The sequence below is a fragment of the Drosophila ananassae genome, chromosome XR, assembly GCF_017639315.1.
Source record: "Drosophila ananassae strain 14024-0371.13 chromosome XR, ASM1763931v2, whole genome shotgun sequence".
Taxonomy (NCBI): Eukaryota; Metazoa; Arthropoda; class Insecta; order Diptera; family Drosophilidae; genus Drosophila; species Drosophila ananassae.
In genome coordinates, this window is record NC_057932.1 from 15,845,783 (window position 1) to 15,855,611 (window position 9,829).

The window sequence follows — 9,829 nt, forward strand, 5'->3', positions numbered from 1 at the left end:
TGTCGCTGCTAATGCCGTGTAAGTGGTTGATTTGTCAGATACTCCGCACAACGAGTCATATAGTATCTGTGGGATACTTTCTTGATGACAGGTTTTTGTTAACAAATGATTTATATTTTCGTCATATTTTGGTGGGTTTTCGAAACCATATGGTGGGAAATAACTGAAAGTAGCTATTTTTGGTTGGAATTTGAGTTGTTGGACTAAGTAAGATAGTTTTCGTTATAATTCTTTAAGATATAATGGCTGTAGGTTTCCCTGAGATACATTCTCTGTTAGAGTTTCATCTCAAAGTGATGTAATCTGTTGAGATCATCTTTTGGAACTAATTTTTATGAAACACAAATTTCATACCAACAGTTAGGTAATTTTCTGAGATCATTTATTTTATTTTATTTTTAAATAATAATAAAATAAAACTGGGAAGGGTTGCTTTTAAAATATTATTCATATTTTTAGTATATAGAGTTGGGAGTTTGTTTCCAATAAGATGTTTTTCAGATCTATTTTCCCTAGAACATATGATAGTTATAGAAGTCTACACAGAAGTATATAGAAGTATAGTGATATATATAGAACAAGTATATCTTTCAATATACATTAAAGTGTATATGTGTACTCTGGGCTCTAAGACTATAAGACTCTCTATGAAGAGTTACTTATTGCCTATTTATTTCTTTTAAATAGTTTCTGCTTTGATGAACAAATCCATACATTTTATGAACAGGAATAACATATATCCATGCCTAGATATATTCAAAAACTAGCTATTATATCTCTATAGATATTTGTTCATTTTATTTTGGGTGAGAGTTGACGATAGTTAGTAGATATATACATACTTCAAAGTATAGATATTTGTATATACTTTGTAATATTTTTTATATTACTTTGAAGTAACAAATTTAGTGTAGGCTTAGTAGTTTTTCTAGATTTTCCATAATAGATGGTGTAATTGATAGAATAATAATAGATAGAAAACATTTCCTAAACCTGATCCATTCTTAGTCTTAGTTGGGGGATCATTTGATTGATCATCTGATTGAAAATAAATTATTCGATCCTCTTTTTAATATATTTCAAAATAGTATCCAGATATTTCAATATAGTATCCAGATTGAAGAGATAGGATTATGTACCATAGATACTATATTTTTTACGAATTCTTATAAGGTTTTCGGTAGTTTCTAGTTCTAGACCTGGTTTCTGATAGTCTAGTAGCTGTAGACTTCGAATATCAGATACTATAGTAAAATATCATTAGTATAGTAATAAATACTATAGTATTCTGTTTCTTATTATTCTTCGTATTATGTTTCTCTAGAGATACTATAATACCACTAGATCTATGTAACTCTAGACCCTAGATAGTTTCCAACCTAATAAGTCATAGGAAGTGTGAGGTTAAGATCTTGAAACCCTATAAATCTTTGAAACCAATCTTCCCAAAAGTCTAGAATATAAAGATGATTTTTATATATTTCTTTTTATATATATGGTTATATTTTTTCAATACCTATAAATAGTAGCTAGTAGTAGTAGTGCTAAGAAATATAGAATAGTTTAGATCCAAAAGTATCTACAAATCTATGTATCTATAGATCCTAACCTTATAAACTCTATATCTCCAAGAAGTCAACTGCTCCCCATCTATCTCTGAGATATTGTATCTATTTGTGAACTTACCGGATTAACTTGTGGCTTCTGCAAGTGTGTGGCTATGTTTGTGATGTTCATGCCCATGGCCGGAATCTGAGAGCCGTACAGCTGTCCGGCCGTCGGAGTCATGTCCGTAAGCATTTTAGTTGTTGTTTCAACTGATGGTACTATAGTTGTTGTTGTTGCAGATGTTGCAGATGTTGCTGCGACAGTAGATACTGTCAATTTCAAACGCACAATGATGCTGTCTTTTCTATCTTGTTTGTTTTGTTTGTTTCTTTGTTTTGTTTGTTTCACAATTGAAATAGTTGCTGATGTTGTTGTTGCTGCTGTTGTTGTTGCTTTTGCTTCAGTTGTTGTTGACTATTGTTGTTGCAGGATAACGGTGTTGAAGGACACACTGCTTGAAGGACAGGAGGAGACAAAGAGAGGGGGGACATGGAGTGGCAGGCACACAGGCACACACACACACACACGGCACAATGAAAAAAAATAATCAAAATAGGCAACAAAAATATATGTTACTAACAGTTATCTACATAACTGTAACAGTATCTATCAGATGCAATTGTATCTTGTAGCTTGAAAATGTATCTTTAGTCCGTCGGTGTTGCACTTTTTTCTTTTTTTTTTTTTCTTTCACTTTTTCCGTCGGTTGTGGTTTTTTTTCCCTTTTTTTTATTTTATATGTTTTTGTTTTTTTTTTTTTTTAGCTAATGTCACTGTTTCTTGTTGCTTTGGTTTGATTTTCGTTAAAAAAAAAAATATGTATATATTTAATATTAAAAAAATGACTATGGAACTTAGGCGATTTAAAAAATTAATAAAATTTCGAACCAAAAATATCGCAGATCACTGCAAACATTTGACTTTTTGTTTCTTTTTTTTTGAGATTTTAAGACAGCTGCTTTGTTTGTTTATTTGTTTTTTTTGTTTGTTTATTTGTTGTTTGGTTGTTTGGTTGTTGGTTTTGTGACAGGAGGCGCCTGCGAGGGCCAACGCAAAAAAAAGTGTCGCTGCTGTATCCGCGCCAAAAGTAACGCCGTCGTCGCTGATCGTTCAAAGGCTTGCAACTGTTTCGGGCGAACAAAAAGCTTGCCCCCAGTTGCTGCCAGCACTCGCAGCAGCAGCAGCAGTCGCAGCAGCAGAAGCAGAAGCAGTCGCAGCAGCAGCAGAAGCAGCAGCAACCCAGCAGAGAGATACTTTACCCATTATCTCCCAAGAGCAACAGAGACAGCTGTACTGACACAGCAAAGGGGCGCGAAACCACCACCAGACAAAGCCACAGGGGTTCGACTCCTGCACTCTATATTATATTTTATTTTTTTTTTTTGTAGATTTTATAGCAAGGGGCGCCTGGCAATAGTGGTGTGTTTTTCATTCATAAAAACCCGCTGGCCCGACTGAAGCGCTGAAGCGAAAAACCAGTTTTCCCGACAGAGTTACGGCCCCCTTCTACGGAATCGGAATTCTGAAAATCAGCCAATCGGAGGCTTGGCTTTTGCCGCCTAACCTATAATTAGAGCGATGGCCGCTGTGCGAGCGAGATGGCAATGGCCACGTGCCAGAGTTGCCATCTCTTTTCAGATAGCTCCCCCATTCCCCATTTCTATTTTTCTCTCTCTCTCGCTCTCGCACTCTCTGTCTCTCTTTTTATATCGCGTGTGGAAAGCGGGCAGTTTTCCTCGCTTTTTTTTTGTTTTTTTTTTGTGCCATGTTAAATTAAATGTTCGCCAAATGTTGTTTTCTTGGAACTGCTAGAGGTCTGATTATAAAAAAAATAACAGAAAAAAAATAAATAAAAAAAATAATAATAATAATAAGAAATAAGAACAAAAAAAATGTACTCTTTCTAGCACAAAAAATGACAAATTGTTTTCCATTTCCAGTTTTCTGGGCTTATCTGGTCTCAGTTATCGGACTTTAACTGAAAACTGAAACTGAAAACAAAAACTATTAAAAAAAGGATCAAAAGGATAAGGGGGGGAGTGACTTTTCGCTTGTCCTGCATTTTTAATTATTTCCTTTCCTTAACTCATAATTTATGAAGGCTTTTTTGAAGTTGCTCTAATTTTTAAATTAATTGGAGTTGCTTTTTAGGTCGAAAGTTTTTAGTTTTCTTATTTTTCATATTTTTTCAAATCATAGTTTTATTTTTAAAACAAAAATAAAAAAAGAAAATTATCATAAAAGAAATTCATATATTTTTTTTGTTAATCAAAATTATTTAAAACTTTTACTTAATTTTTTAATAAAAATTTATTCAGAAAAAATCCAAAGCTTTGAGAAAATTCCATAAATTTTCTTCTATTTAATTTTTAAAATATTATTAATGGTTTTTCGTATGGAAAATTGGCTCTTAAATAAAATATAATAAATAAATTAGTAGAAAGTAGAAAAGAATTAGTAGAAAATTTTACTTAAAGTTTATATAGTTTTGATATTAATATTTAATTTTTAATCAAAAATATATACAATTTTAAAACCATTTAGTTAGTTTTTGAGTCTTTAATATTTAAAAATTAAGTCCGAACTATAGAATATTGGAACTGAAGTATTATAATAAATTTTAAAAAAATTTAGACGCTATTTTTCATATAAACTTATTAAGAAAATAGTTTTTTTTAAGGAAATACACAAAAAACGAGTCTTAAAATTGTCTTATTATGAATATAAATATAAATAATAAATATAAACAATAAATATAAAAATTAAATATAAATAATGGATATAAATATATTTTCTCAAAAAATAGACCCCCCAGATAGGAGAGCACAAACTCCCTTCTATTTAAAATCAATTTCAAAATTAAAGCCAATAAGGTTTTCCAAAATTTTCCCCTCAATCTTGAGTCACAAGAGGGTTAAAGGGATCAGAGATGAGAGAAAGGAGCAGGGAGGAGGGGCTAGAGGGGCGTGGAAAATCGCCAGGTGAGTCGCCGGCTACCCCTCCCCTTCGATATTAGTCCGTGCCACTTGGTCCGTGCCTCCCACAGCTGGAAGCTGTGTGGTTTCTGGACTGCAGCTGAGAGTGGCCCAGTGGCCCGGGGTAGTGGAGGGGCGAGGAGGTTGGCTAATTGAACCACACCCCACCACCTCATCCCGCTGGCCTAGCTGGGCAGCACTTTCCCTCCTACCTCCACCCCCCCCGCTGGCCAGGGATTATGCAAACAAAACGCCCAGGCAGCCGAAAAATGCCAGCCCCTGGAAACCGCCCGAAACAGAAAAGCTGAAAAGTCCACAAGCGGACTGTCGAAGTGGAAGGTGGCAGTGACGGTGGTCGGTGGTCGTTGGTCGGTGGCAGTGGCATGGAAGTGTGCCCTGCCACAAAGGCACTGCAACAAAAATGGTACCAATAAGCAGATAATTATGATTAAAATTTAATTTAAAAATAAATATTAAATAAAATAGACATTTTCTTACAAAAATCACACATTTTAAAGCAATTTCTTCCCTATTTTTTATCCTCTAACTAATTAAAAAAAAATTAAATCTAAAACCACCCTAGAATTTCTTCAAGTGTCTTTAGAAACTAGGGCCATTTCTAGTTTTCGGCTGCCGCCACAGACGGTGGAAACTCACGACACTGCTGCAGGACAAATGCAACACATTACGCGGGTGGCGAGGGGGGTGGCCAGTGGGTGGGAGTGGGTGTGCCGGTGGGTGGAGCAGATGAAGAAGAAGAAGAACAAAAACCAGGACAGAGGGAAGAGGGAAGGCGACAGGGGGAGTGGAGGGCAAGGCCATGAAGCTCGGCCATGAAATTTTGCGGTCTGGTCTTCATCAGCCGAGCAAACTGATAACTGATAACTCATTTTAGACCCTACTGTTGTCACCCACCCCTCTCCACCCTCCTCTAGTTGCCCTATTTTCTCACTACCCCCCACCCCTCTAAAATACTCCCCCAGGACACCCTGCAAGCTGCGAGACTTGTGTGGGCGAATCAGCTTTCGGCGCTTTATCTTTCTCTCTCTCTACTGGCGGCCTTCCCCCATCTCTCTCTCTCTGTCTCTTTCGCACCATCTCTCTCTCTTTTACGCAGAGGGTGGTCTGGCACGCATTTTACCGGCCACTACCCCCCACCCCCACCCAGATAGAGCCCCCCCTCAACGGAATTGTGGGTGGCAACCTCTCGGCATTGTTGCCTTTTTGAGTGGCCCTGATTGCCTCACATCAACTCGATACACACATGCCACATACATAGGGGGAGGAGGGGTGTATGGGTGAGGTACAGTGGTAATTGGCAAAGGGGGGACCACAAATAAGTAGGGGTTTTGTGGTTAAAAGATCAATAAATATCTAGGAACTGCAAGGAAAGTAAAAAAAATAGGAATGAAAAATTAAAAAATTAAAATAAAATTATTTTGATTAAAATTTCAAATATTTTATAATTTTAAAAATAATTTAAAGGTACAAAAAATATACCTAAGTATGTATGTACATAAAGATGGAGTTCACAAGGGGGTACATACATATATCAAGTTTTCCTTCAAAATAAACTAGAATTTATAAAAAATCTTTTAAAAACCTTAAAAATTATATCTTAAAAATATGTCAACTATTATCTTTGAATGATATAAGAATTATTGTAATAATCGATAATTTATCTAAACAAACTAAGCAAAAAAAATCGAAAACAAAACATATTTTTATTAAAAAACTAAGAGTTGAAACCTCTTTATACATTTTTTTTTTCAAATAATTATTTTAAGATAATTCCCCTTTAAAAATTATAATAATCAAGGATTTTCTTTGAATGAAATAAGAATAATCATGACAATCGATAAATTAGAGCAACAAACCATGCAAAAAAATCGATAAATATCGAAAAAAAACATATTTTTATTAAAAAACTAAGAAGTTGAAACATTTTAGTATCAAACTCTTTTTAATTGTAACCCCCTTTATATATATTTTTTTTAAAGTAATTATTTGAAGATAATTCCCTTTTAAAAATTAGAATATTCCCCCAACTGTTTCCCAATGAAGACCCCCCTTGTAAGTTGTGTCTTTGGTTGGCGGGGCACGACTTTATTTACGATTTCATTAATTCAGTGCACGCACTGCACGAAATTGTCTGCCTTCTCTTTCACATCCCCCACCTCAGCTGTCTCTTTCTCTCTCTCACTGCCCCAATGTGGATGGTAATTTTACGAAGTTCATTTAGGGCGTTGCCAGCAGAGTCCTTTGGAAGCAAGGTCCTGGCGATGATTTGCACTTTCCTTCATTGTGCCTGTCAACAATTATAATGACACTCTTATTGTCAGCCATTCGAGACGAGACTTTCTGCGCTTAATTAAACCATTTTGCAATTTGGCGTTAAGGCTTTCGGTTTAAGGACTTCATTGAAGAAAAAAAAATATAAAAAAAAGGACACCCACAATCGCTGAAGTGGCCACGCCCTCACTTTACACAAAATGCCACTCAATTTCTGCCACTTTTATGCGCATTTAATTAAAAATTCAAATTTTTTAATTGCACTTTTCATTCGACTTTTTGGCTATCGATTGTGCTTTTTAATTAAATTTTTGATGCGAAACCCCCCCTAACAGTAGGGAAATGAGTTCCTCAAAATATGTAGATTTTTAGAAAATTAGTTTTTTAGTTTTTCTTTTTTTTACCAAAAAAACTAAACAATATATCTCAATTAAGAATCGTGTGAGTCAACTCGTAAAGTGATTAGCATAATGCTTTCGATTCGGATCGGATAGGAATGGATGATATAATCGGGGGCAAGACAATTAGTGGCAATTGCCAAATGTTGCTACAGCCATTTGATTTATGGCAAATGAATGAAAGGGAATTAATATCAGTTATTATTCAAGATATTTCATAATTATTTTATCTTTTTTTTGCATACAAATTTAAAATTTTTTTAGGCATTTTTACTGGAATTTTAGGTCTAAGTTTAATGCTTGTTGGATTTATCTATTATCTATATCTTTTAGTTATCTATAGTTATTATTATGAAATAAAAATTTAACATTTTTTAGACAATTTTAAAGGAAATTTGGGTTTAAGGTTTTTTTTAAATAAAAATTTGACATTTTTTGCCATTTTCACATGATTTTTTGTGTCTAATTTTTAATGTTTTTGAGTTTATCTATTTTGAATAAAAATTTAACATATTTTTGTATTTTTACAGGAATTCTGAGTCTGAGTTTTGTATTTTTTGGGTTTAACTATCGGGTATAGTTATTTTAACTTCAAAAGTGTTTTAAAACAGGTATAAATTGTGTTTTGATGAATAAAAAAATCGATAATCCTGATAATCGATAAATTATCGAAGCAAACCATGTAAAAAAAATCGATAAATGTCGATCGTAACAATGCTATTTGTTAAAAAATGTTTTTTAAGCCTTTTAGGTAAAGGTATGAATAAAATTTATTATTTAAAGAATAAGAATATAAATTAAATGAATTATTAAATGATTTAAAAATATTAAAATTCTCAAAGAATAATTTTTACTATAATAATAATACCTATTTCTCTTTCAGTCTTCTCTTCAAAACATCAAAAATCAAGAAATCAAGAATTACTTAACAAAACACACCAAAAGCCATCTCTAAATATTGATCTTGGTAAGTTCCTCTTAAAAATATTCCCTTAAACCCAAAAACATAATACTAGTACTTCTCATAATCACAAAAACCAAGAAAATAGTTGAATTTTTGGGGGAAAAAGTGAAGAAACTCCATTAGTGAAATCGAGAAGAGGAGACTATTTATTTGGTGGTTGACTTTTTGGGCCAGAAATTGAAATGGATTTCATTGGGAACGTATTGTGTTGAATGGAAACTAAGCCAGGCCACCCCCTGGCAGCCTCGAGGCTATTTTATACGGAGGATATCAAAATACGATTCAGAGAAACAAAAAAAAAAGGGGGGCAACGACACCCAAATGGAGAAAGATAGAAACTCAGTCCCTCATGAATGCGAATGCGAATACGAATAAGCGTTTTGTGGTTGTGGCTTTGGATGTTTGAATGTTTGACTGCGCCAATGGGTAAAAGTACAAGTTATGCGTCAAAACAGAGCTCTCCCAGAGGCGGACTTCAAAAGGGGGGGGGTAGTCCAAGTTCGTTCCTCTAACTTGCTAGGCGAGGGCGTGGCCCAGAATCGTAAATCACTTTGAAGTGGGTCGTAGACGTCCGAGTTGCGTTCGAGACAACAAAAAGCAACAGAAACCAGCAAACAGCAAACAGCAACAGCAACAGCCACACCAGACACACGAAAAACCTCTCCCATCTCCTGTAACCCCTTTTAATATCTATATATATATATAGATACTTCCCTATATATATATATATAGCCCCAAGGGGACAGGAAAAAGCACGCTAGGCGCTTCTAAAACTCCTTATCCTGACACACGGTAGCCGTTAAGTGTCCAAAAAAGGGAAACTCTTTCTCATAAAAAATAAAAAAAAAAAAAACACAAGATCGATCTGTTGTCTGTCCGCTTGCCTGTCCCTTCAACAGAGGGAGGAACGTTACGTTACGGATACACCAGATGCCGGAAGCAAATCGATCAGCAGAGAAAACTTATTGATATCACTCATCACCTTTGTCAGATCGGAGTCGGAGTTGGAGTCGGATAGCTCCATTTAATAACAATAATTAGTCTGCAAATTAGCCAGCACGCATCCTGGCCAGCACTTCTCCTGGACAGCACTTCTCCTGCCATCCAGTCAGATCTCCTTCCCGATCTCCACCTCCACTCTCTCGTCAAAGTTGAAAGACCCTCCCGGGGCTATAAGCCGACACTTTCCTGTCCAAATTGCTCTGCCAATTGAAATGTAAAGAGCCGAGTGGGCTTTTTTTTGGAGAGGGTATCATATGAGGGAGTAGTATTATCTTTATTCAAAATTTTAAAGGTCTAAAGGGGTGATCTTTCAGATGATGAAGTATCTTTTAGAAAATAATCTGTAAGAAATAGAATATTTAAGAAAAAAGCTTTCTTTTTAATCCCTCTCATAAATGGCTCATGAAAGAGGCTAAGTTTTTGTTTAATATAGAAAATATACAGACCTTATAACACTCTATAGATCTATAGGTCTATAGAAGATATTATAAGAGTACCAGGTATTATTATTATCCTAAAATTAAGAAACTCTATGGAGGTTATAAGGACTCGAGGGATGAAGTATGTACCTTTAAGGAAAGAAATTACTT

General features: G+C 34.7%; 1 protein-coding gene across 4 annotated transcripts in view; it reads right to left on the bottom strand.

Annotated features, from left to right (window-relative positions):
• Positions 1-2,768, bottom strand: part of LOC6505190 (transcription factor Sp8) — a 35,067-nt gene extending 32,299 nt beyond the window's left edge. For 2 of the 4 annotated variants that reach the window (XM_044717414.1, XM_044717411.1), the window contains exon 1: positions 1,687-2,768. In XM_044717414.1, coding sequence (XP_044573349.1) covers positions 1,687-1,800 — 114 coding nt within the window. In that variant the 5' untranslated portion in view covers positions 1,801-2,768. The remainder of the gene's footprint in view (positions 1-1,686) is intronic. The other 2 variants (XM_044717413.1, XM_044717412.1) reach the window with 2 other exon arrangements.
• Positions 2,769-9,829: the final 7,061 nt, after the last annotated feature.